Here is a 27,726-nt window from a genome sequence, read left to right as displayed (position 1 = left end):
CATCTGTCCATCATCCTTCCCTTCTAACGACCCCCTTCTTACCTGGACCTCAGGGAAACTAAGAACACTTAAGCCTTCCTTTTAACGTTCTCTGGCTCTGTATAGATAACACGTCTTCAGACAGTGTTGATCCACTTAGACGCAAAGAGAAACAGAAGCAAAAGCATCATGGAGAACAAGGGCCCATGAACCGTGCTGCTGAGACTCTGGAAAGGGAGAAAGTGTGTTTCCCACTGGTTGGGGCAAAGATCCAGGAGCTTAAGCTTGGTCTTTCAGGGTAACAGGACTTCTGTTGCTTCATAGTTCAATGTTCATTGTCAGCAAGAGTGAGATCCTGGGACTGATGGTCCCTGTGAAGAGTCTAACCAATCTAGGGATAGTTCATTTCCACGAATGTCCCAGAAACCCCACTTCTGGGGAAACATGATTGACAGGAGGAAGTCTGTGACGGCATCAGGGGTCTGGTCCTAGTTCTGGACACATCCAGTCCCCACATCTTGCTGCCTCCCAAATGTCCACCCAGAAGAGTATGAAGGCTTCCGGCCTCTGACTGGGATTCTGAGCCTTCTCCGCCATCTGGTAGACCATGTTCCACTCAAGACAGTGGACTTTCTTCATCTCCTCATGTCCCTGAAGAGCCTTCTCTTCCCACAGAGGATCACTGTCTATGGCTCATCCCAGGAATGAAGAAAAATACTCAGACACCCACACACTCACTCACACACACACACACACACACACACATACACACACATACACACACACACACCCGTTGGCTACTGTGTTGCTTGGCTGTTGCAAAGCAAGATGTGCTGCCATGTTGTTGGTCCAGAACGCACAAAACCAGGAAGCGCTGCAACTTCCCGCCAGGAGAGGGCCTCACCCAGGGTGAGGCTTGAACAAAGCTTTGAGAGAGTGAGGGGGAACCGGCAGGGCATGCAGCGACCGACCGCAGCTCCTGGGACGACGAACAGAGCCAGGCTTCTCTTCCACCTCTTAGGGGACTCTCCTCACACAGCCATCAAAGGAAAGTTGGTCTTGAAAAAGAGAAAAAGGAAGGAAAAACAAGGACACAACCACAAACGATGAAGAAAACCTCTAAGGTCGCATAACTGAGGTATTGATAGCTCTGGATCTTGTCAGTGTCCATCAAGGGCACGGGGTCCCAGCCGCGGCCATCTACTTATTCTTGCCCAGAAGTGCGTCCACCTCCTCCTCCGGCTTCAGTGAGTGCCACTGGGCGATGGGCCTCCGGGGGTTGGCCAGCATGTCAGACCAGTGTCGCAGCTCTGTGCCCGTGGCGTTGCTGCCCACAAAGATCTTGCCGATGGCTTCATTCTTGCCCAGCTTGTCATAGTCCAGCACAGTGACCACCACCTGGACTTTCTGCAAGGGAAGCCAAAGAGGGAGGACATTGGAAAATGAAGATGTGGAATTCCAAGTCCAAATTTCCCTCCATCAACATTTACTCCAAACAATTGGGAAGAAAGGCCTCCCTGGGCTCCTTACTGCCTTCCATCTCGGGCTCCCAATAAGATTGAATTTACATTGGAGGCAAAGGTCACACCTTTGGGGACAACCTGTGTTGCTACCAACAGCATTTTGTGCACCACAAAAAATGCTCCAGGCACTGTCAGTACTTGCAGAGGGGATGGGAGGAGGAAAAGATGAATTTTACCTCTAATGACATCAACATGCACATAATCAAAAAATTGCCACACAAAGTAATAAACGTTATGCTAGAGAGGGGAACACCAGGTACAACGGAAACTCAGAGGAAATGACAGTCCTGTTTGGGTCAATACAGGAAGGGCTTCACAGACGGCAGAAAAGAGGGAAAAGAGTTCCAGAAAAGAAGATTAGCCTCGGAAAGGGAACAGAGACAGGAGAGTGCACTGGTAACTGAGAAACAGAAGTTCAGATTCACTGAAGTATAGATTGAGACACAGGAAGTGAGGTCGTCTGGGCAGGAAGTGAGGTCAGCTGGGCAGGAAGTGAGGTCAGCTAAGGAGTTTGCACTTTATCTATCAGTCAGATAAACAGTAGGCAGCTCCTGAAGACATAAGAGAAGGGGTGGCATGGATCTGTTAGGAGAACCTGGCCCCGAGGTGGGAGGAATGGACCTGATTGCAGGAGCACCCATTGCTAGGGGTCTGCAGGGGTGTATTAGTGAATGTGAACCAGGACAGTGGGGATGGGAAGTCAAGGCCAGACCAGAGAGGTATTTAGAGGAGAGAATCAAGAGGACTTGGTGATCATTTAGACTTGTTGAGGGGACAGTCAATGCCTTTCTCCCCTCTCTCCCTACTAACTCAGGCTCAACCCTTAGGGCAAAGCTTTCTTTGCAAAGTCTCCCCTACATCTTAGGCACACTGAAACCACCATCCCACCGCATTTGCAGGGCCCCTCCCACTGTAAGGGCCTTGACACCAGGTCTGTGTCTTCTACACACTTATTTCCCCAGCCACTAGCAAGTGCCTGGCACTTAGGAAATGCTCAGGAAATATGTTGAGTAAATGGGAAAAGAAAAAGGACTGGGGTCTCAGATGAAGCTCAGGCCTCTGACATGGGCCACTGGGAAGATGTGGGGTCATTCGTTGAAAACAGAATTTAGACAAAGCAGATTTGGACGGGATCAGGGAGGGAGAAGACCATTATGATAGCTTTGGACTTGAGGATTTGAGATGCTTGAGCCAGGATAGTTCACATCTGAAGCTTTCCATCGTGAAGATTCCTCTTGGGATCACATCTGTTCCCCTGAAGGTTCCGTAAATGACATCATGGACACCTCAAACCCGACAACTTCAACTCTGAAGAGCCCCTTGGCACTCTCGCCCTTCAAAGAGGGAGAAGAGGGGGAAGGACAGCTCCCCTGAAGAGAACCGCCCCCCTGCAAGCCCCTGCATCTGACTTCCAGCCCAGAATGGTCTGTGTCTCCCACCTTACCAAGTCCAGATCCCAGTCCCACCCAGAAGTGGAGGAAAAACAAACCTCATCTCCACCCTGTACAGCACTTTCTGGTGGGACAGAAGGGAAGGAGGGAGGAAGGGAGGGAAAGAAAAGGAAAAGTGGGGGGGGGAAGAGGAGGGAGGAAGGGGTTAGAGGGGAAGATGGGAGCAGACTTAGGAAGCAGGGAACATGGGGGCAGGGATGACCAAGGGAGGATGGAAGGGAAAGAGACTATTTCCTCCTTAGTCACTTCCAGTCTCACTGGTGTCACCCCCTGGCCCATATGTACAACCATGTCCCTCCAAGTTCTAAAGGAGCAATCTGTAGAATGTTTTTAATTACTTCATGTTCATCTCCTCCAAAAGGGAGACCTTGGGGAAGAGTCCCCATGTGGCATTCCCCCACCAGAGTGACACTCCTCCATGGTTTGAGGAAACTCCTGGGTGAGTCCCCTGCCCTCCACCTGCCCATACTCATTTGCCTCCTGGCCCAGCTCCGCGCCTGAGATCCTTCAGTCTCACGCACCTGTATCTGCTCAAAGGGGATCTCAAAGCTGAAGGACTCGTTAAAGTAGGGGTTCAGGGTCTTCTTCTTCACTGTTGTCTTCTTCTTCTTGAGCCTCTTGCCGTTCTGCATCAGGTGGATCTTCACATAGGGGTCTGTGGTGGGGAGAATGCAACCCAAAAGGCTCCCTTAGCCCACATCTTCCCTCCCAGGTACCCAGGGCCTCCGTGGAGGATAAGGGGGTGGGAATCTCCACCCGGCTGAGACCAGGCCCTCAGAAAGCCCTGAGGCACAGGACAGGAAACCCAAAAGACACAGAGGATCCTCAAGGCTGGCAGTAGGTTTCACCTCAAGGACCAGTTCTGACTGGTTGCTTGTGGCTTCCTGGAGCATCACATTGAGGAAATTTCTGCCTCTAAGTTAGGCCTCGTGAGAGAGTATGGGGCTCAGCTGGTGATGACTGTGCTAGGCAGGGGCACCTCTGCCTAGTCCTGATCCTGCCCAAGCCCATCTTCCCAAACTTGCAGATGAGAAAGTAAGACTGAAGAAGGGAAATGACCCATCAAAGATCACGTACTGGCTCAGTGACTGAGTCCAGCACAGGCTGATTCTCTGGCACAGCACGGCAGAGACAGGGGGCTGCAACCACCGGTACCTGGTGATTCAGGTGTCGGCCCCATTCCTCACCAGGTAAGTTCCATGTACGCATGGAGTCCCTTGCCAGGGCAGAGCCAGCAGAGCCTACCGCCTCTCCTGGAAGTGTCCCCAGTGGGGTGGCCTGATGGAGAGGCCCACTTTGGGTAGGCCTCATCCACTTCCTACACTTCCCTGGGAGAAGCAAAATCCTGTCACTAACTCATTGAAATCTCTCTGATCCTCTGTAGCCCACAGGGCATGGCCGGGGAGCACTGGGAGGACACCTCAGACAGGGGGTCAGAGCTCCCCTGCTCTGAAGGGAGACACCCAGGTCCCAGGAAAGGAAAGACCCCCTCCTCCTTGCTGGGGTGTGCCATCTCCTGGGGTTCTGGGCTGTGACTGGCTCACTGGTGCCACCCAATGGCAGCCAGAAGCTCTGCATGTACCTGAAAGGCCACCCACGTCCATCTTCTTGAGGTTCTTGGCCTCCAGGATGCAGACAGTGAGCTTCCCGGCTGTGGGTACATAGCGTAGGGAGGTGCAGATGTCGCCCAGCTTCTCTGGCTGTCCAGGGAAAGAAGTGGGACTCAGGTCACCTCAGCCATCCCACTGTCGCTAGCATGGCTAACCCCATCTTGTGAAGACTAGCACATCCATGTTGCCACCTCCCTCTGTCCCCAGTCCCCACAGCTGTGATGGTTGAGAAGGTCCTTCAGTGTCTGATCTCGGGGCCTGGCCTAAGATGCAGTTCACAGCCGCGTCCTGAGGAGGCCGACGGGTGAGTGGAAGCTGGGGCAGTGGGACCATGCAGACCTGGGCAGGTGTGGGAAGTGCTCAGCCCCTTCCCCAGGCCCAAGCCAGGTGGGAAGGGCAGGAGCAGGTGTGAGGTCAAGTGTTCATTCCCAGGGGAACTGGAGACTGCTTATCTCAGAAGTCTCCTCCCTGAGCCATCTCCCCTGGCCAACCGTTCCCCTTGCAGAGCGGTTTATGGGTTTCAAAGCACTTTTCCTCCTCCTCCTCCTCCTCCTCCCCCCTTCATCCCCCCTCCTCCTCCCCCCTTCATCCCCCCTCCTCCTCCCCCCTCCTCCTCCCCTTCCTCCTCCCCCCCTCCTCCTCTTCCTTCTTCTTCTGTTACTGGCACTGCAGTGTGTGTAGACAGGCAAGGATTCTTGTGACTCATGAGAAATGGAGACTCTCAGAGGGAGATGGTTTCCTCAGAGTCACACAGCAATCTGGCATTGAGGACCAGATGAGGACTGGGGTTCCTGATTCCTAAGGTCTCTGCTAAAATGGGGGTTTGGGCACACGGTCAGTGCTTAGTGAATATGTGGTGACTGAAGGAAGTGTCCTTAGCAGTTGCTTGAAGGACAAGCTTCTATGCTGAGAAAACTTTAGAGCAAAAATGAACTTTCTTGGTGGATAAACTGAGGCACTCATGCATCCCTGGCCCTAAGTGACAGCAGAATCTAGGAGAAACAGTAATAACGACTTCCTTATTTGGGTGGACAATACCAGGCGCTTTACACGGATAGTTGATCTTCACCTTGGAGTCTCAGCAACTTGCCCAGAGTCAACAGCCAGGCATGTGGAGCTGGACCCTGACCCTGGAGGCCCGACTCGCCGTCCACCCTGTTCCCGTCATGCTGAGTGAGCCGGGGGAGGGAGCCCAGGCCAGCAGGGGCATTTCCTTCCTCTGGGCCTGGCCTACTCCCGCTCTCACCTCCTCCTTCTCTCCGCCCTGCAGGTCTCTCCACTCCTCGATGGGCTGGCCAAGGTCCACGGTGTTCATGGGCACCTTTACCTCTCCAATGATGTCATGTTTGGAGAAGCGGTCAAAGTCGTAGATGGCCATCACCAGGGTTTTGCCCCCAAGCTCCTGGTATGGCACCTGTCGGGCACAAGTGGGTCAGAAGGCGAGGCTGTGGGCAGGTGCCTGAGTCCCTGCTCCAGCCATCCCTCGGGGCTCCCAGCAGTGCTCAGAGACAGAGAGGAGATGGGGGCCTGAGGGAACAGTAGGAGGGAGCCCCATCCTCCACAGAGGTCTACGGGGACTCCATGTAGCCTACACCTGCCACTGTTGGATTGAGCTGGTCCCAGGGCCCCAGCCATGGCTAAGCACCAGGGAAAGGTCTGCAGAACTCAGAGGCAGGGAGCGGACTGAGCCATTCTCCTGTCCTCCTCACCTTGAAGGTGAAGGTCTCATTGAAGGCAGGGTTCAGGGTCTTCCGATGGACTTTGGTCTCATATTTCTTCTTCTTGTCTGGAAGAAGGAAGACTTTGACGTAAGGGTCTGAGGTGCCGCCCATGTCCAGGGCAGGTAGCTCAGCAGCCTGCAGAACGCCCACCGTGAGCTGTGGAGAGAGAGGGAAGGGCCTGAGTACCTGCTGCCCCAGACCAGGTCCCACCCCAGTCCTGGCCCCACCCGTCCCTCCCAGCGGGGGGCTGCTGGAGCGCAGGCCAGGCCCCTGCTGGAGGGCAGACTGGTCTCCATCTCCACTCCCAGAAATTTGGGATGATGTTTGGAGAACCTGAAGTTGAGAGATGAGTTGCTTTACCTGAACTTGGTGGGCAGGTTAATAGCAGAGTCCCCCTGGAACCTCCCTAGATCACATGGTGGCCATGCCAGGGTTGACACCCAGGGATATACCCCCTGTGGCTTCCAACTTGCCCTCTCCATGGAAAGGGACAACCTCTAGAATCACTGCGTCTATCCCCACTCTGCCCCAAGAACCAAGCCCCGCCTCGCCTGTCCCCGCCAGCCCCACCCACCTGGTTCGCCTGAAAATCATAGTCCAAGGAAAACTGCAGTTTGCCCAGGTTCTCCGGCTCCTTCTCCTCCTCCCCTTCACCTTCCCCCTCGGTCAGGCCCGTCTCATTGTCATCGTCATCCTGGGGACCTGAGGGTGGGGAAATGGGTTAAAAGGAGAGAAGAGAGCAACTTGGCTCAGCAGGAGGTGACGGGAACCTGGCCCCTCTGTGCCAGACCCTGAGCCAGAGCTGAGTGGGGCCATGAGGGAAGGTGGCGTGGACGCCGCTGCCCCCCAGCCCTGCATTGGGAAGCCAGGCTCTGGGCTTGGTGCCTCGCTCCCCTCCAGGAGCACAGTGCCAGGTGGCCAGGAGCTCTGCCACGTGGCAGAGCTTGCTTCTGGAGGCAGGGGACTCACTTCTGTCACAAGAACATTCCCCCACACTTTCCCCAGCTCGGACCCCTCTCCCCATCCTGGGCAAGACATACCAGCAGGGCATCCCAGGCCAGCAGGAGCAGGGTGCGTCCACAGAGGAGGGAAGAGAGGAGAGAAAGTGATGTCAGAGAAAAGCCTGTGGCTCAAGCCAGCCCCTGATGTCACCGCCACAAGGTGAGCTCAGGACGACTAGCCCATGTCACTCTTGGACACACACACACACACACACACACACACACACACACGTGTGCACACACACACACACACACACACTGCAGGCTGCTTCTGGCCCGTGTACACACATGCACATAAGCACTCAAGACCACGATGACTTCTGGTCAAATTCTTGAGGCTGCCTCTTCCTTTCAACCTCCATCCTGGTTCCTTGAGTGAGAAATGCCACCGGTCACCTCCAATGAAAACATGGGGACCGTGATGCACACAGGGGCCTCTGTAAACTTGAGGCTTTGGCCTATAAGGGACCTTTTGAGGCTGACCAACACCAACAGACAGTGGTGAATCAAATTAAATTATTATGATGCACCACGCACCCCTGTAATCCCAGCAACTCGGGAGGCTGAGACAGGAGGATCGTGAGTTCAAAGTCAGCCTCAGCAACTTAGGCACTAAGCAACTCAGGGAGACACAGAAAAAGAGCTGGGGGTGTGGCCCAGTGGTGAAGTGGCCCTGGGTTCAATTCCTAGTACCAAAAAATAAATCACAGTTATTCTGATGAGTCATGATTCCATTCGCCCCTGACCTGGTGCCTGAAGACCTTTCTCCCGGCTCATTCAACTCCTCACCCCGGCCCAGCCCAGCCAGATGCCGCCAAACAGGCACCTGCTGTCCTTCAGTCTGTCCTGGCGGGAAAACACAGGGTCACCCACAGTGTCCTCCTGGTGACGGAGGGGTCTGTCTTGCCCTCCTGTGTTCCAGGGGCTGCCTGGGATGGGGGCCTGGCTCTCTCCCTTCTCAGGGATGAGCTCATGCTGTCACTGGGTAAGCTCCCCTTGCCACTAGCAGACGGTGGATGAGGTTACCCTAGATGCAGCCCACAGAGCCCCGTGGAGTCTGCAGGAGGAGCCAGCTTAGCCATGGCAGCCCGGGAGCCACCCCGTGGCGGCCAGCAGACGCCCGGCCACGCTTGCCTACCTGGCCCCCCTTCATGTCCTTCATGTTCATCGCGTTCTTCATGCCTTTGCCCTTCTCCTTCTTGTTCTTCTTCTTCTTGCAGCAGCATTTCTTGCAGATGCAGAAGCAGCAGGTGAGGATCAGGAGGCCCCCGACCACGGCGATGGCGATCAGAGCCCAGGGAGGCACTGCCCACAGAGAAGAGCCCCGGTCAGCACACTGGGCCTCGCAGCCCGGACCCCACAGCGCTGGCAACACAGGGGCCCGTGACCCCCACCCCAACACCCACGTTGTCCCTTTCTCAAGCCACGTGTCCATGCATGGTTTGCAGAGTTGCGGTGCTCGGGTGACTGTCCAGCAAGGCCCTGCTCTTCCCCAGCCTGTGGCTCTGGTGGAGGAGAGAGCGTTGGGTGCTGCTCAGAAGAAGACCAGCTCGGCTCCATTAACAGGAGTGTGTCTACTTTGATCCTCGGAGAAGCTCACGCTGGAACGGATGGGCTGGTCCTTATCACACCCGTGTGAAGGAAGAGTCCCTTGGCCCCACCACTAGTGTGAAGAGGGCTGACTCAGGGACAGAGGCTCTTTCAGGTTCTGGCCACCAGGAAGCCTGGGCTTTGCAAGGTCAGGTGTTCGCAGCGGGGGTGGGCTGCTCTCCGTGGTCCTGAAGCACCGGGTCTCACCAGTGTGGCTGCTGGGCCTGTGCACACAGCCTTGGCCAGAGTTCAGAAAGCAGCGGGGCTTTTATTTTCCATATTTCAAAATGAAGTGGTTTTACTATACTACCGAAAACTATGATTTCTACAAAATTTTTCCTTTTAAAATAATGTTTTAAGTTGTAAAATATTTTCCCCTTGCTGGGAGTTGAGGCACGTAAACTAATCTCCTTGGTCACCCCATTAGTTCAAGACCACAGCCCCCTTCCTAAAGGGGTTCTGCAGAGAATCCAGGCTGAGACCCACGCTTCAGGAAGCAAACCCATCCCAGCTCTGCCCTGCCCACAGGCCCCACCCAGAGTCCCCTCTCAACCCCCAGGGCCACTCACAGGGGATCTTGTTGATCTCGTTGAAGAACTTGTCCTTCAGCTTGGCGAACATGTCCTCCTGGCTCTCCCCCGCGGCCCCGCCCCCCGTGGAGTTGTCTGCAGGGCCGACTGGCAGCGGGGCAGTAGTGGTGGCAGGAGCCACAATGGGCTCCTGGTTCCTCTTGAAGATGTTCCTCATGGTGGCAGAGGGGACAGCTGGGGTTGAGAGGAGAAGAGGGCAGGGTGAGCATCCAGGGACCCCGATGCAGAAAGCGCTGCCCAAAGGACCAGAGAAAGCTGTCTTAAGAGCTTGTGTGGACGTTAGAGAGGACAAGGAAAGGGAAGTCAGCAGAGTGGAGAGGACCAGGGGAGGGAGGAGGGGAGGGAAGAGGGAATACTGGGAACGATATTGGCCAAGTTACACCGTCATACTGAGTGCACGTATGAATATGTAACCACAAATCCCACCACTACACACAACTATGATGCACCAAGAAAAATGCAGAAAAAAGCCAAAAACTATTAATGGCAATCCCTTTAGAGTTCAAAGATGTTCTGTATAACGTTAACACCTGTGCAAAAACACAATAGCCATCACGTCAGTACACATTCAGGGGCTGCGCAAAGTACTCTCCATGTATGACCTCGTTTAATCTAAACAACCAAAGGTATTATTGTTCTCACTTACCAGATGGGGAAACAGAGGTTCAGAGAGGTTAGGAAATCTTCCCAAAGTAATTCAGCTGAACAAGTCGGCTCTCTGACATCTTTGTCGGACTCCAAAACCTAGAAATCTAATCTCTTTCCCAGATTCACTTAAGTCTAACCCCGCAGCAGGCCTAGGAAGGGGTAAGGTTTTCAGGGAGGTCTCTTTCGGCTTCTGTCCTCTTTGACTTCCATGACAGTCACTTTACCTTTATTCTTTGCCTGTCCAAACAAGGCTCACGCACAATGCTCCTACTCACTGCCCGGCTCTGTCACCTCCCCTGTCCTCTAGGCCTCTCTCCTCAGCCCTCTTCCCTCCCTCCCCGTCTCCCCCAGCACCCACCTCTTCCCCCATGGCTGGACCTCCATCCCTCGCTATGCCCCTCCTCCACCTGCAAGAACTGGATTCACTAATAATAATGTGACCCAAGATGACTGCAGAAAATCTGGGGATGGAGGCAAAATGGGGGATGAAGGAGAGAGAAGAGGGGAGAGGAAGGAAGGGGAGGGAAAGAAGGAGCAAAGGAGGAAGGAGAGGCCACGTTCCTACCATCCAGAGAGCAAAGGTGAGCATTCAGTATATTTCATGCCACTATTTTTTTCTGGCTGTTTGACTTGTTGAGACCACGCTATATATAATTTGGTGTTCTGCCTTTTGTTTTTTACCTAAAATATTATCAGAAACCTTTTACTTTATCCTTAAATTTTTCCTTTTTCATTAAATAGCTAAATTATATTCCACTGTAGAGTAATTGGTTAGTCAATGTCAAAATGTCTGGACGTTTAGATAGTTTCCAACTGTTTGCTAGCAAAAATATTACTATGTGGCTGAGTATGTAGCTTATTGGTTGGGCTCTTGCCTAGCATGTGCAAGGACCCAGGTTCAATATAACACACACACACACACACACACACACACACATGCTATAACACCCACCACCTGGATTTTTTATATTTTGTTTTGAGACAGGGCCTTGTTAGTTTGCAGAGACTGGCCTCAAACTTGCAATCCTCCTGCCTCAGCTTCCTGAGTTGCTGGGATTACAGGTACATGCCACCATGCCTGGTTGAGGTTATATTCTTGAGTTTCTGCCTCACCCCCAATCGTGTGCCCACATAGTATTTTTGCTTCTCATGACTGGGTGGGTATGTGCCTCCTCCCTCCACACCAAGCACACCGTGGGTTCCAAGGAGGAGTCCATTGGCTGCTGCACCCCAGGAAATCCAGCAGTGTAGACACAGAGGCAGACCAGCTCATAAGAATGAACAGCATCCGTTTCACCTAATGACAATTTACCATTTGTTTTTGGCTGAGGATTGAACTCAGGGGCACTTTATCACTGGGCTATATTCCCTGTCCTTTTTATTTTTTGAGACAGGATCTCACTAAGTTGTGGAAGGCCTAAGTTGGCTGTGAACTTGTGATCCTTCTGCCTCAGCCTCTCGAGTCACTGGGATTGATTACGGGTGTGAACCACCACACTGGACTCCAACAATTTACCATATATTTGAAATTAAAACAAGCATGGAAATACACATGGAGTTACAAAAACAAGCATGGAATTGTAGAGCAGGATGCACACAGAGTTTTATTTTATTTCATTTATTCTGTACCTGGGATAGAATCCAGGAGGGCTTAACCACTGAACCACACCCCCAACCCTTTTTTTAATTTTTATTTTGAGACAAGTTCTCACTAAGTTGCTTAGGACCTTGCTAAGTTGCTGAGGCTGACCTTGAATTTGCAATCCTCCTGCCTCAGCCTCCTGAGTCGCTGGGACTACAGGTGACCCCCACGTGCCTGGCAGCAGGAGAATTTTAAAGGAAAAATGTGAGACTGTTCTGGTCGGGTCAATTCTCCACTGCGCTGAGTTCTGAGGGAGAGTTTTAGAGGTTCGAAGTTCTGTCTTTTAGGGCCCCCTGGACCTGCTCTCGGGCTGGCAGGCCCCTCAGGTTCTCTGAGAACTGCAGTCAGCCCATCACCAGAGAGAAATGAGAGCCAGGTATGCCCACAGCCTGCCCAACTGCCCAGGACCTTTCAAAAATAATAAATAACAGCTCTCCCAAGTTTATAATTCATCCACCATATAATTTACTCATTTAAAGTATTCAGTGGTTTCAGGGTGGTCACAGAGTTGTGGAACTACAGCTATGAGATAATTTTAGGACATTTCCCCTCCCCCAAAGGAAACCCCATGCCCACCAACTGCTACTCCCCACGCACACTCTCCCCCCAGCTCTCGCCACCACCCATCTTTCCATCTCCTTAGATTTGCCTCTTCTAAACATTTCATATAAATGGTTTCCTAAGCCAGGCGCAGTGGCGCACACCTGTAATCCCAGAGTTTGGGGAGGCTGAGACAGGAGGATTGAGAGTTCAAAGTCAGCCTCAGCCACTTAGAGAGGCTCTAAGCAGTTTAGGGAGACCCTGTCTCTAAATAAGATGTAAAAGGGGGCCAGGGATTTGGCTCAGTGAGCCCAGGAGCTCAATCCTCGGTATCCAAAAATAAGTAAATAAATAGATGATAGATGGATAAATGGATTCCTTACACACGCAACCTTTGGGACTGGCTTCTTTCATTTAGTATGATGTTTTCGGGGTTCACCATGGTGTAGCGTATATCAGTTCTTTATTTCTATCATTGCCCAATAACACTCTATTGTATAAACAGGACACATTTCTGTTTATCTCTTCATCCATTTAAGGACCTCCGGGTTAGTTCCACTTTGGGGTTATCATGAACAGTCCTGCTATGAACATCCACGTGTGAGTTTTAGTGTGGACATGGATTTCCCTGTCTCTTAGATACACACCGAGGACTGAGACTGCTGGGTCGTGTGGTTACTGTGTTTGACATTTTGAGGAATTAGCCAACTATCTTGCAAGGTGGTTGCAAGGAATTGATGTTCTTTTCAGCAACGGGTGAGGGCTCCACGTCCTCCATATCCAGGACAATACGTGTCATGCCTTTTGTTTACAGCCTTCTTAGTGAGGGATGAAGCTGTATCTCACTGTGGCTTTGATTTGCATTTCCCTGATGACTAATGAGGCTCAACATCTTTTTATGTGCTTATTAGCCATTTGATTGTTTTCTTTGGAGAAATGCCTACTCAAGCCCTCTGCCAATTTTTTAATTGAGTGTTTGTCTTTTTATTATTGAGTTGTAAGAGTTCTTTACATATTCTGGATACCCGTTCCTTGTCAGATGGTAGAGAGTGGGTGGGGGAGGTTCCAGTTTAACAGATTCCCAGCCCCTGCACACACCTCTTCAGGAGCCAGCAGCACGCCCACCCTGTGGGGGGACCCAGAGGGTTATCACATATACGATTTTTGATGATGTCCAGTGTATTTCTTTTGTTGCTTATGGTTTTGGTGTTGTATCTAAGAAACAATCACATAACCCCAGGTCACCGAGATTTTCTCCTATGTTCTCTTACAGGATTTTATAGTTTTACATTAAATCTGTAGTTCAATTTGAGTCATTTCTTGTGCATAGTGTAAAGAAAGAGGTCATCCCAGGATCCCAGGCACAGTGGTGCACACCTGTAATCCCAGAGGCTCGGGAGTCTGAGGCAGGAGGATCGTGAGTTCAAAGCCAGCCTCAGCAAATTTGTGAGGCCCTAAACAACTTAGTGAGACCCTCCTCAAAAAATAAAAAGGGCCGGGGTGATTAAGTGCCCCTGTGTTCAATCCCCAGTGTATTAAAAAAGGAAAGGGTCCAAATTCATTATGTGGATATTCATTTGACACAGTGCTATTTATTGAAAAGACATTCTTTCCCCACTGAATTTTCTTAGTACCCTTGTAAAATACAAGCTAACCATAAATGCGATGGTTCATTTCCTGGACTCTGAACTCGGTTGCATTGATCTGTCTGTCTCTCCTATGCCGTGTCACATGCTATCTTGAAACTGTTTTGAAATCTGGTGGTGTGACTCTTTCAACTTTATTCTTTTTATAAGATTGTTTTAGCTATTCTAGGCCCCTAGCATTTCCATAGGATTTTTAGGGATCAGCTCATTTATTTATATAATATATAAGATAACTAACTGGGATTTGGGTAGGGATTGTGTTGAATCTGTAGACCAATGGAGGGATGATTGCCATCTTTTTTTCTAATTTGTTCTAATTAATTATGCAGGACAGTAGAATGCACTTTGACATATCATACACAAATGGAGTATAACTTCTCATTCTTCTGGTTGTACATGATGTAGAATCACACAGATTGTGGAGTCTTATGTGCACAGAGGGTAATACCGTCTGACTCATTCTACTATCCTTCCTACCCCACTCCCTCTTCCAGTCCCTTCACTCCCCTCTGCCTAATCCAAAGTACCTCTATTCTTCCCTAGCCTCTCCCCTATTGTGAATTAGCATCCACACACCAGAGAAAACATTAGGTCTTTGGTTCCTTGGGATTGGCTTACTTTGTTTAGCATGATAGTCTCCAGCTCTATCCATTTACCGGCAAATGCCATCATTTCATTCTTCTTTAAGAGTGAGTAATGTTCCATTGTGCATATATGAAATTTTACAATGTCTTTCCATTTATTTAGGTCTTTAATTTCTTCAACATTGTTTCCTACTTCTCAACATACAAATCTTGCCTATTTTGTGATATATATTTTAGGTGTTTTATTCTAGTATAAGTAGAATTTTTTTAACTTTTATTTATTTACTTACTGGGGATGCTGGGGATGATACCTAGGACTTCACATATGCCAGGCACAGGCAATTGCTGAGTTACACCCTCAGCCTGGAATTGTTCTTTTGTGAATGTGTGTGTGTTGTTTTACTTTTTTTTTTTTTTGACACTGGGCCTTGAACCAGGGACACTTTTCCACTGAGCTACATCTCCAGCCCTTTTATTTTGAGACACAGTCTGGCTAGGTTATGAGGCTGACCTCAAATTTGCAATCCTCCCCTCATGCTGAACACCCACTGAAGTGACAGGCAGGCACCACTGTGCCTGACCCTGGAATTGTTTTCTGATTTTCACTTTCAGGTTGTTAATTGTTTGTGTATAAAACTACAATAAGTTCTTGACAGGCACAGTGGCACACACCTGTAATCCCAGTGACTTGGGAGGCTGAGGCAGGAAGACTGCAAGTTCAAGGCCAGCCTCAGCAACTTAGAGAGATCCTGTCTCAAAAAATAAAAATGGCTGGATGTAAGTCTGTGGTAGCATGTTCCTAGGCTCAATCCCGTACCACACACAAAAAAAGAGAGAGAGAAATACAATAGTTTTTTGTATCTTGATCTTGAGTCAAGATCAAGCTCATTGATAAGCTCATTTATTTATTCTAATTGTGTGTGGGTGTGTTTGGGGGGTGCATTCCTTAGGATTTTCCAAATACAGAGTCATGCAAATGGACACTGTTTTACGTCATCCTTTATGATCTTAACCGTCCTGGCTAGAACCTATGTTGACTGTAACATGGGAGGGAACATCTGTCTCTGCTCCTGTCTCGAGAGAGAAATGTTCAGTCTTTCTCCATGAAGCAAAACGGTAGCTCTGAGTCTTGTGTAGATGCCACTACTCAGACTGGACCCACATGGCCATCTGTCCTGGATTTCACACTCTCACCGCTGGGCCTGGCAGTCCTACTCCTCATCCTGCACCCAGCTCCGCCACCGCTCACACGCACCCCCCACCCCACCATTGCTTGGCCCCTGCGGTCCCCCAGCCCCACTCCCTACCATACCCAGGCAGAGGCAGCACCAGCTGGGGGAGGCTGAGGAGAGTGCCCTGAACACACTACTGCTCAGGTGACGCCCCACCAATCCCTTTCCACAACTTCATTTCCTCATAGAACAATTGCAGAAAATGATACCTATTTTTTCAGAGCCATTTTGAAAATTTGGAGAACACATTTGACCCTGGCTGGCACACATCCAGTAAATGTAGGTTGGATCTGAATCTGGGAAAGGCTCCTGGGGCCCCGGAGGAGGTGTCTAAAAATGGCTTCAGCACAGTAGAGAAACCCAAGGTCCATATTCGATAGGGACCTTCTCTCCACGAGCTGACCACCAGGAATCAGTCCCCGGGACAAGAAGAGCCAGGAATGAGGAGGTCGGGGGCTCCTGGGGTTGGGATCCCCCTGCAGACCAAGATGCCCAGTGGGGAAGCTGCGTCTGCGGAGGTCTAGAAGTCCAGGAAAGGGAAGGTCCATGAGCAGAGGACCGACCCTGACCTGCTAAACACAGGACTTTGGGAAGTTAGCTGCACAGTGGGGTGGGGAGGAGAGGCTGGTGACAGAGGCCGGGAGGAGGCCAGATCAACAGACCAGAAGTGAAACAGACCCAGACTAGGGAAAGAACAAGGAGCTGGAGCAGAGAGAACATTCGAGAGAGACTCACTCATTCGAGTACGTGTTGAACTTGTCCCGTGCTGACCTTGTGGAACTTATCATAAGGTAGATGTGAAATATTTGCACACCTATGGATGTAAAATTGTAACAGAAGTGCCATGGAGGAGAGGCAGCTGGTGGTGGGAGAGGGGTGTGTCACCTAGTCTGGGGGAGCAAATGTGCTTTCCTGGGGAACCGAGGATTGAGCTGCAACCCAAAGGAAGAGCAGGAAGTGTCCAGGTAAAGAGGCAGAAAAAGAGCAGCCCTGGCGGAGAGGGCAGCACGTGCAAAGGTCCAGGGGTGAGAAGAGTGTGGCGAGCACACAGCCTGGAGAAGGCTACGGAAGCTGGGTTGGAGCGAGCGTGGATCCTGACGAGGCCAGCAGGATGTGCCAGGCCAGACCAGGCATGGACTTTTGGGATGCCTCCAGGAGTTTTGTCCTTCTCCAAGAGTGGCAGGAAGATGTTTGAAAGACTGGAGGATGGGGGTGAGGTTACAAGTACAAACTTCTGTTTTGAAATTTCCACTTTGGCTTAGTGAGTGAGGAAGACTATGGAGCCCGACCCAGAGGGAAGGGATAGGAGAAGAGACAGCCAGCAACGAAGTTCTGTCAGCCCCGAGCTCTCATGAGACATGAGGCCACGTTCCTGGAGATGCTCCCAGAGGGGAGTGACTTACAGCTGCCAAGGGGGGTCCATTAACAGAGCAGCAGAGGGGCACGGGTGGCTTTTCCAGGGCCCAGAGCCTGGACCACCTTTAAGCCCCTCTCTAAAAAACACCATGGGGTTGTAGCTGCCCAGAGAGTGAGAGAGTCATGAGATGCTCGCAAAGGTGACCCTGGATAAAGGGCAGGTAGAGGCAGCACGTCCTAAGAGGTGGAATAGATGCTGCTCTCACCTTAGTCAGACCTCCAGGAAATGGCACCAGGTGCTCAGACCCAGGGCATTGGGGTCACTTTTCCTGTCCAGGTGGGGCCATCCCAACATCCTGCCATGTGCAGACTGGACAGCCCAACTCAGTGTTTTCCAAACCTAGCCACCTCCTACCCCTCCCCCTGGAGTACCACAAGGGCCTCCCATCTGGAAGCCTCTACTTCCCAAGCTCAGTCTCATCTCCACCCTGCAGCAGACGGATTTACCTGAAACCACCCATGGCTTCTCGTCACACTTTGACCAAGAGCCCTGCTTGGCCTGGTTGGCTCTCAAGTGCATTTCTTGTCCCCGTAGCACCCTGTCACTCACCTCCCCCCAACAGACCCTGTCTCAGCCTCTGCACCTGCTCCCTCAGGCTCAGCCTCGTGTGCTCTTCTCTGGAAGTCTCTTTGGGGCTACTATGAGCCCCTCCTATCTTCGTTTCCCACTGTCATTCTGTGACCTTCCTGCACTCCCTTGGCTGCTCTGTTCATGTCACTCAGCTGACAAGATGCCAACCCTGGAGAAATGCCACCGTCAGCTTCTCCAGCTTCAGGGTTTCCCTGGGCGCTGAGCACCACAGGGCAGAGCCCGGGCAGCACGGGGGCCGAACCCCAGCACCACCCTCTGCAGCCACCTCCCCAGCCTGCCCTGCCTCCTTCATAGGGGATCCCCAAGGTCCCCACCTCGGTGGCCTGCAGCTCACACACCCTCCTCTCTCTCTCTCTCTCTCTCTCTCTCTCTCTCTCTCTCTCTCTCTTATCTGCTATTACAAGAAAAAATTGGAAGCCATTGGAGAGAAATCTCCCCAAATACTCTCTCCGCAGTCCAAAGCAAAGACAAATGTCCACATGAGCTGTCATGGGCAGCTTTTTCACTGCTGGGACTAAAAGACCCGACCAGAACCATTATAAAGGAGGAGAAGTTTATGGAGGGCTGACGGTTTCAGAGTCTCAGTCCACAGAAGGCCGGCTCCATTCCTTGGGGCTCAAGGTGAAGCAGGACATCATGGCGGGAGAGTGTGGCAGAGGGAAGCAGCTCACATGGTGGTCAGAAAGCAGAGAGACTCCACTTGCCAGACCCAAGTGTAGACCCCAAAGTCACGCCCCCAATGACCTGCCTGCCTCCAGTTCCCACCTAGCTAATCCCGTCAGGGGATCAAGTCACTGGTTGGGTCAAGGTTCTTGTAAGCCAGTCATTTCTGCTCTGAGCCTTCTTGCATCTTCTCACACGTGAGCTTGGGGGACACCTCACATCCAAACCACACCATGGGCCACCCTCTCCTCCAGACCCTGTGGCCCTGGAGGGCTTCTCCTCCTGCTGGAGGCCAGTTCCTGTGCCTGTGCAGGTGGCCTGACCAGCTCAGGAAGCCTTCCCAGTCCCTCTTCTTCTTATGCTTGACCTGCCCCTTCCCTCTGCTGCGGCTTCCTCCAGTTAAAGCATCACCAACCCACCAACCAATGAAAAGCCTCCTGCCTCCACCCAGCTGCCGGGTTCCCCTCCACTGCATGGCTACACCTGGGAAAGAGAGGGAAAGTCCTGGGTGACCCCAAGGTCACCAAGCCCAGGTGTAACAGTTCATTTGAATCGTCAACTTGATGGGATTAAGAGATGCCAATGATTAAGAGAGGCTTCTACACACCCAGTGAGGGTGTGTCTAGGAATGATTGGCATGTGGGACAGACAGCTGGAGTGGAGACCCTCCCGAAGAGTGGAGAGCACCGTCCAATAGGATGGTGGCTTGGATGGAATAAAAGTTGGAAGAACAAGGGAGCAGCGGCAGACGCAAGCCCGATTGTGGCTGCGATCCTCTGGGGATACTGGAATCTGGCGTCTTCACTCTTCCAAAGCCGACTCTGCCAGTGATTCTCCAGAGGCCTCCCATCTCGGACTAGGGTCGCCCCGTTGATCCCTCTTGCTCTGGGCCTTTGGCCTCCTGGACTGCGCAGCCACTGGTTCTCCCAGCCCTCCAGCCTGCAGACAGCCAATCTGATAAATCCTCTTTTTTACAATTGCATTTCCTGTTGATTCTGTTCCTCTGGAGACCCTAATACACCAGGAGAATTTTGAACTTTGCTGAACTTGACCTCTCGCCTGTTTTTGCCACTTGACCACTGCTGCCTCCTCCCTCATCACCCCCTGGTTTTCATCATTTTCCTGACTGCCCTTCAGGTGCCCGGGGTTGCCCTTGGGACCCTTCTCTCCTGCCCTGGTGGCTCCTGGCGGTGTCTCCCCACGCCCTGGCTTCAGCTCCACCCCATTCTCATGACTGATGGAGCCGGAGTCACTCCCAGCCCCTGGGACCCCACGGGCCCCTGGACGGCCACTGGATCTCTTGCTGCGTATCCTTGCGTACTTCCCATCAGCCCTGCATCTGCCTCTGAAGTATTCCCTGTAAAATGCAAGTCTGATCACGTCACTGTGGTCAGACTCCATCCCAGGGAGACAGGGCAAAATCCTTCGGTGGCCTCAGGGCCTCATGTTCTGCACCCAGCACCACCTCAGCTTTCCCTCCCTAGGGCCCCCCACCCTCATCACACTGACTTCCTTTATTTCCTCTAATGCACCATATTACGCTCCCCCACCTCATGGCCTTTGCTTGTGCCCAGCCCAAGCTCCTGTCTGCATCTGTCTCAGCTCAAACAGCAGCTCCCCAAAGAAGCCCCACCACCCCACGCCCCCATCTAGGCCCATCAGGGCCCTGGCCTTCTGTGTTCCAGCTCTGCCAGATCCTCAGAATGCTCATGCAGTTGGTGACCATTTAAGCAGACTATTTGTTTGGGGGATAAGTTCATCCCAATACTTCAATTTTTTTGTAAATAAGATTTTTTTTTTTTTTTTTTGGTGGTGGTGGTACTAGAGATTGAGCCCAGGAACACTTAACTCTTAAGCCACATCCCAGCCCTTTTGATTTTTTTATTTTGAGATAGGGACCCGCTAAGTTGCTTAGGGCCTCACTAAGTTGCTGAGACTGGCCTCAAACTTGCAATCTTCCTGCCTCAGCCTCCCGAGTTTCTGGGATTACAAGCATGCACCGCCACACCGGGCCGTAAATAATATATTATTGGAACAAAGCAATGCTCGGTGGTTCACGTATTCGCTATGGCTGCTTTAGCCCTTCAAACCCAGAGTAGACATAATATAATAGAAGATGTAGAACCTGCAAGTCTGAAGTCACAGGCTCTGTGGTCCCTCAGAGAGAAGCTGGCCACTGTGCCCCAGCAGATCATGGGCTGTCCAGTGCGGAGCAGACAGCTGGTGGATCTGCAGCACATGAACGAGTAAACAACCGAGCAGGCTCTCCGATCGCTGGGTCACATCATGCCATTCACAGTGGCCTTCTCGGTGTCACCAGTACATCTGAAGCCGACTCTGAATTCAGCATTCTTTCCACAAACCGGGTTAAGACTCCAAAGCTCCAACAGTCACCAGGCTGAGCCCAGGGGCACCCACCCAGGATAGAAGGGGAGGGAACTGAGGCCTGGGGGTTAGTGTGCGTGTTCCCACAGGAGATCCCCAAACTGGCATAGTGGGGGGTGCTGTGCCCAGCTCTGAGACCTACCCACCCCCTCCCTTTGCTGCAGGCGTGGGCTGTGGAGGGTCTGACATGCCCTCACCACCATTTGACCTTGGGTGGTTTCTTTCCCTCTCCAAGCATCAGACTTCTTAACTGTCAAGTGCAGCTCGGTTCCCAAGGCCTGGAGGGGAGGCTGGATCCAGTGAGATGACGCCTGGGGCAGATCACACGCCTGCCTGCAGCCGCCACCTCCGCCCAGAGCAAGAGCCCGGCTGCTTAGCTTTCCACCGCTGCCCTTGGCCGCCGTCCACTGGGAGACACTCCAGTAGCTCTGAATCTAAAACTCCTCGAGCAGATTCTCTCTCTGATGTGACCTGGTAACCCCTGTCCCTTAGCTCTGCCACCCCTAGCTGTCCCTCTCCCCCTCCCAGGCTGTCCTCAGTCCACGATTAAAACAGAAGACCACGGCAGATACTGGGAAATGAGATGGATCAAATTATGTGATGTGCATGTTGGACTCTGGCATAAAGAATCCCACTATCATAAGTTTTTAAAATATTTTTTTTAAAAAGACCCCACAGGGGCTTTTTATTTCCCTCAAACTTTTTATTTCCCTTGTTACAGGCTTCAGGGCCTTCACATGCCTGGTGGGGCCCTTACTCTTCTCCCAGAGAACCCCTCCTCCTCCTTCCAGCCACCCCAGGCTCTCTGCACCGCATTCAGCTGCTGTTCCCTCTGCCTGCAACCCTTCCCCACAGCCTCCCATCCAGATCTCCTCCTCAGCTCCATGAGGTCGTCTGTGATAACCACATTTAAACCTGTCACCCACCATGGACCACTGTTGCCCACTGCCCCCTCTCCTGGTTCACTGCTGTCTACAGGACCCCTGCTGACACACTCTATGTATGGCATCAATTCTATTTGTCCATCTCCCTTCTCTAAAATTTAAGATTCACAAACACAAGGATTTTTGACTAGCACATAGTAGGTGCTCAAAAAATGTAGGATAAGGAATCGGTAGGGTCTTTCATATCTACGATGCCTGTGCTCCATCCTCTTATCCCTCTGCCCGTGTGGATGCTTGTGAACCCACCAGCCATTGCTACAGCAGGTAAGCACTTATTTTAAAAATTAAATAAATAAATAGACTTTCATCTTCTCTCTTGGGATAAGTATAAAAAGAAAGTGTTTTTCATCCTCACAGATCCTTCCAGAAGCCAAGGGGGAAAAGATGCTGAGACTTGGCATGTGTTCTCAAGACTCCTTTGAGGAGGGGAGGTTCAGAGAGGTGTAATAACTTGTCAGAGGTCACAGAGGCATTTTGGAGGCAGAATCCAAGTCGCTGGACTAGGAGTCCAGCACTCTTTCCCCTGCCGCACAGCAGCCTCCTTCCTCCCCAGGACTCACCCCCCCACCCCCCCCACCCCCCCCCACCCCCCGCCATTTAATCTGCCATCCCATGGCTGAGCAGGGAGATGGACAGAACAGCATGGGGCAGAGGCCTAGTCCTCAGGGAGCCCTGGCTTCCTCCGCCTCCTGAGGGCTTGCCGCGGCAGCCCCGAGGAGGCGGCCAGCTGGAAGGGCTGAGGATGATAAATGATCGGGCTCCAGGGACTCCCAGGACAGAGCCGACTCCTCTGTCTGGTCAGAATCACCCGAGCAGGAAAGCATGAAATGGCGCCATTAGGCAGAGAAGGCCGCAGCCACCCCAGAGGGAGGCCGGCTGGGCAGTCCGCGGCCTGCAGGGCCAGGGCCGGAGGAGGAAGGGGCCTGCGAGGCCCCACAGAGAGCAGACATCCAGGGGGAGGGCCTGGGGAGGGTCTCTGGAGCCCGGGGTCTTGTCAGGATGGTGAAAAGATTGGAGCCTCCATTTGCCTGGGTCCAAGTCTCCTGTCTTCCCACTCAGTTTCCCAGGGGTGAGGCTGGGGGAGCTCCAGCACCTGGAGGAGGGGGGTAAGCAGGGAGGAGCCTTCCTCTCCCCCCCCACCCCCGTGACCTGCTGGATGCCGTCCACCTATCAGGAATGGCCACTTGGTTCCTGTGACTGTGTCAGTCCCCAAGGCACTCCAGCCAGGACTGCTGGGTGGGGTGGTGGGCAGGACCAGGCAGGACAGCAGGCATGAGCTGGGTCTCTGCCCAAGTGGGGACTGAGAAGGACACAGGGGAAGAGAGCCTTGGGAAAGGCCCAGGCCTGCCACTCCCATTCTGAACCTTTGTTTGTTTGTTTGTTGTGGTTTTTGGTGTTTTGTTTTGTTTTGTTGGTACTAGGGATTGAACTCAGGGGCCATCCACCACTGAACCACTGAGCCACATCCCCAGCCCTATTTTGGAGATAGCGTCTCACTGAGTTGCTTAGTACCTTGCTATTGCTGAGGCTGGCTTTGAACCCGCAATCCTCCTGCCTCAGCCTCCTGAGATGTTGGATGACAGGCCTGCGCCACCACACCTGCTCATTTTGAATGTTTGTAATGAGCCCCCCGCAGGGGGGACTTCACCTTCCCTAACCCAAACGTGGCTGCTCGGCGCTGAGCGCAAGCCTGGATCTAGACTACAGGGGGACTTGATGGGCAATAATCTGTGGAACAGGAGGAAAGGACAGTTAGGCCAGAGGTGGAAGTGGGTGAAGGGACCTTGAACATGCTCCCACTGCCACTCACGGCAGGTCTAGCAGGCAGAAGCATCACAGAAGGCTCCAGCGCTCCTGAGCATCCCCCTTGGTGTTTAGATCTGGAATGACCTCCCAGGGAGACTGTCAGTCAAAGAGTCAGTGCACCAAGGAGTAAGTAGGATACCTGGGTGCAGGGTGGGGGACAAGGACGTGCACACTTACACATCCATAGAACAGCTCTGGGAAAGACTCGCAGGAGTCGATGACATTTGTTGTCATTGCCTCTGGGGTGGGGACTGGGAAAGGAGAGGCTGCCAAATACTTCACTGTATGCTCTTCTGTATTTCTTCAATTGTGAATCCCACAAATATATCTGCCTGTCCCTTCTCCCCATCCCTGTTACTGCAGGACCTAGGAGTTGGGTCCCCAGCCTTGGAAAAGCCAGCAATGAAGAGGTTTGTGCACCTCACCCAGGAATGGCCCAGCCTGCCCCAAGCTGGGAGGCCCGCAGCAGGAAGGACATCCCCAGGATGTTCCCTCCACCCACAGAGGTTACCCTGGACCCCACCCAGCTCCTCCTCGGCCCGTCCTAAAGAGGTTGGGAGCCCTGAAGCCTCATTCTGTCCTCCAGCGCTGCTGGGCTCCCTCCGTGACCTCCCAGGTGTGAGTTCCTTCAGAATAAGATGCTGGTCACATGACAGATGAGGACGGTGGATTCCCACCCACGTCAACAGCACACGTGGGCTTGCGCACACACTTCCAACTGTCACCCCACACCAATTAAACATGATTTGGGGACTATGCACTTCTGTGGATTACCCCGCTCTGCCCTGACCTCGATTAAGGCAGATAATGGAGGACTGACTAGATACCACTTATTTAATCTTTCTCGGCATTGTATTTGCAGAAGCCAAAGTAATGAGATGGAAATAGGTTAACCAGCAAGATGCCTGTCGCTGAGGCTAGCAGGCTAAGAAAGATCAATACTTAAGGATAAATTTATGGCTGTACTTTTTGCATCAAAGCTTCAGTCCAGCATTTGGTCCTGGGAGGCAGAGGATAAAGTTTTAATGAATTAATTCTTTAGCTCATTTTGAAAATGAATTACCCATTTCTTTGCGTTCCTCGTGCACCGAGACCTAAGGAGCCTTACTGGGTCAGTTCGTGCACACTGCTACTTCGGAGCTGGGCTGAGCTCTCACACATGGAGCTGGAGCCTGCTCCTGACTGGGCCTACTCCAGCTTCCTAGGAATTGGAAAATCCTTCCTAGGGTCTAACTTCTATCTTCCCGGCTGCAGTGACACTAACTTTCCCTTTCTTGCATCTAAATTGAGGTTAACAAATCCCAAACCACCTAAAAAGAGGCCTGAGGCGGAGGCCACAGTCCTGATGGCAGTGAGCGTAACCTTGGGCTGGCTCGTTTGCCTCCCTGGGCCTCAGCTTGCACATCCATAAACGAGGGTTAACCGCCCTGCTCCGACTGGGACGATCCAAACAAAGCTCCTGAGCCGGGCCCTGTAGACCCGGACCTGCCACGGATTAGTTCTCTCAGTCCAGACCCCAGGCACGATATTCCTAAATCACAGACAAGCCAAGCCTCGGCCTGTGAGCGCCTCGGGACCTTACAGACAATGCATTGCAAAGCCCTTGCTTGAAAGATGAAGAAACTGAAGGCCAAAGGGACAGGACTTACCAGATGTCTTGCAGATAAAATGGCAAGCTGATGGTGGCGCTGTGTGGGCCTGGCCTCTGTTGTCCCCCAGTCCACCCTGCCAAGCCCTACAGGTTCCACTTCCCTCCCCGCTATCTCTTGCAGGGTGCTGGAGTGCGGGATGCCCAATCAGGCAGGGGTCCTCAGCACCCGAGCAACTGAGGATATGGGGGGGTTTCTGCACAGAGATCATCCTGCAGCTCAGTCACCCCACCCACCTGTCTGTCTGTCCAGCCACAAGCCCAGGGGAGAAGTGCTGAGCACCCCCACACCCAGTGCTAGAAGCCGTCAGCCACCTTAAGGATTCCAGCTGCTCCTGACCCCGGCCTGCTGCTCTCCCCAGAACCCTGTGCCCTCACCCAAAGACCCACTCTCCAGCACCCTACAGCATGGCCCGAGCCCACAGGCAGCTCTCCTGGAGAGGGAAGGCTCCCCACTGTCTGGGCATCTGGATGTTTGGGAGCAGCATGGAGGTGGGCTCCAAATGGGTGACAGTGGGACTAGATGAAGAGCAGTGGAGTGGAGGGGTTGGGTTGGGGGACTTTGGTAGTGCATGCTCTGAGGGATAAGAGGCAGGACTGGGGGTGGAGGTGGGGGGCTCTGCCCCAGCCATGATCAGGCACTACTCTCTGTAGAGCTTGCTGGCTGAGGAATCATCCCCTGGGGCAAGAGGGACTCTGGAGCTGGGTGCAGTGGGCATACCTGTGAGCCCAGCAAGGCCGGAGGATTCCAAGTTCGAGGCCAGCCTAACAACTTAATGAGGCCCTAAGTAACTCAGTGAGACCCTGATCAAAATAAAAACTAAAAAAGGACTGGGGATGTGGCTCAGTGGTAAAGAGCCTCTGGGTTCAATCCCCAGTGCCAAAAATTAAAAAAGAGGGGCTCTGGGCCACTTAGCAGTGACTAACGAGCTCAATCAATGGGACACTGGTTACAGGGTGTGCAGCTCTGCCACCTGGGAAATGCACTGTACCTTCCGAGTGTCCCGTTCTCCTTCATGCCAGATGCACATCTTCATTTTGAGCTAAAAACCATCAAAAATCGATGCATGTTCTTTCTAAACGTTACAGGCTTTGCACACAGAGCTCCGCCAAGCTCCGCCCCTCTGTGGGCTCAGAGCTTCGAGATGAGAGGAAAAGTCTTTTCATGTGTGAACACAGAGGAGGGTGTGTGTGTGGGGCGGGGGGGGTAGTGGGGTAGGTGGTGTGGGTGTGTGGTGTGTAGGGATGGGTGTGTTTCATGTATGCTGTGTGTGTGGCATGGTGTGTCTGTGGTGGGTAGGGCATGGGTAGTGTGTGTGGTGTATGGTGTGTGTTGTGTGGGTTGTGCACATATGATAGGTAGGGGTGTATCAGTGTATAGTGTGGTGTCTTTGGAGAGCATTGCATGTGGGGTGTGTGTGGTGGGGTGTGTAGGAGGGCGTGTGTGGATGTATGGGAGAGGGAAGAGGGGACGGAAGCAAGAAGACAGCTGACAAATACCAGAAAGAGAGAACTTAGGGTCTCCAGAGCTCCTCCCACCACCCACTCCTCCCCCACCCCAGTCAGGGCTGGCTTCTGAGGCCCAGCAGCGCCCCCTGGTGGCTATGAGCCGCAGCCTGCCCCCAGCACCAGGCCCCATGCCCACTTTCACACACAGCCGGGCATCCCAGCCAGGCTGACTGACTCCCAGGCCAGAGTCAATGCTCAGGCCCTGGAAAGGAGGAGGTAGGCAACTAGGGAAAGGCCGGAGGCAGAGGGAAGCTCCATTAACCAAGTAATGGAGCAGAACATCAGCTCCAGAGGCGATTGCTAGCCCAGCACCAAGGGAAGGAAGGGTCTGCTCTCCATTTCTCAGGCCTGGCGGAGATGCAGGACAGCAGCAGGGGAGTAGCAGAAAGGCTGTGTGTGCGCACACACGTCGGGCACCATGACTGCAAACACCACAGGGGGATGGGAACACGCATGAACAGGTACTATGAACGTGTACAAAGAAGTGTGCAGGTGTAGTGTGCAGGTGTGTTACACAGACATATGTGGGAGATAGAGAAGCCCTGGGAAAGGGAGAACTGGGGTCTCTGGCCACACCACTTGTCCAGGAGCCATGGTGGTAGTCAAGGTCCCTGTACTTGGATAATGTGGGTTGCAGAACCACAGAGTCTCAGGGCTGGAAGCCACAGGGCCACCAGCCCCATCCCTGTCTCCCTGTCATCCCTTGGCAGTTTCTCCAGTGAGGAGGGGTCTCTGTCTGGCCCAAGTTTGGGACCTGCACAAGACAGCAGGGGGTGGGGCAGTGATGAGCCCCCGTGAGGAGCAGCCAGGTCTGCTTTCCAGTCCCACGTGGGGAAACCCTGCAGCCCTGGGAGATGAGCTCGTGGCTCTGGGAATCACTGTCCCAGCCAGACAGAGGGGATGGTGCCTGTCTCACAGGGACGTTATGAAGCTTAGAAAAGCATGTGCTGGAACAGAGTGGACCCGAAACAAATGTCCATTTCCTTTCCTTGGTCCTCTTGGTAGG

At 52.6% G+C, this 27,726-nt stretch overlaps 1 protein-coding gene across 1 annotated transcript; it reads right to left on the bottom strand.

Annotated features, from left to right (window-relative positions):
- Positions 1–1,179: 1,179 nt before the first annotated feature.
- On the bottom strand, positions 1,180–9,622 carry Syt2 (synaptotagmin 2). The gene is made up of 8 exons (XM_026397200.2): positions 9,445–9,622; positions 8,424–8,590; positions 6,859–6,978; positions 6,273–6,440; positions 5,810–5,977; positions 4,536–4,653; positions 3,475–3,608; positions 1,180–1,386 (listed from the first exon to the last, which is right to left on the bottom strand). The coding sequence occupies exons 1-8, from the start codon at positions 9,620–9,622 to the stop codon at positions 1,180–1,182; spliced, it is 1,260 nt and encodes a 419-aa protein (XP_026252985.1).
- Positions 9,623–27,726: the final 18,104 nt, after the last annotated feature.

The sequence above is a fragment of the Urocitellus parryii genome, chromosome 9 (assembly GCF_045843805.1).
Source record: "Urocitellus parryii isolate mUroPar1 chromosome 9, mUroPar1.hap1, whole genome shotgun sequence".
In the NCBI taxonomy this organism is placed as follows: domain Eukaryota; kingdom Metazoa; phylum Chordata; class Mammalia; order Rodentia; family Sciuridae; genus Urocitellus; species Urocitellus parryii.
The sequence above is the reverse complement of the archived record's forward strand: the minus strand, read 5'-3'. Positions and strand labels throughout refer to the sequence as shown.

What these genes read in the sequence shown, in the direction of transcription:
- Syt2 (XM_026397200.2), bottom strand. Translation starts at nt 9,622, where the DNA reads ATGAGGAACATCTTCAAGAGGAACCAGGAGCCCATTGTGGCTCCTGCC. An exon ending in CGAGATCAACAAGATCCCCT is followed by an intron (nt 8,591 to 9,444) that starts GTGAGTGGCCCT and finishes CTCTGTGGGCAG; the next exon opens with TGCCTCCCTGGGCTCTGATC. An exon ending in AGGACATGAAGGGGGGCCAG is followed by an intron (nt 6,979 to 8,423) that starts GTAGGCAAGCGT and finishes TCAGGTCCCCAG; the next exon opens with GATGACGATGACAATGAGAC.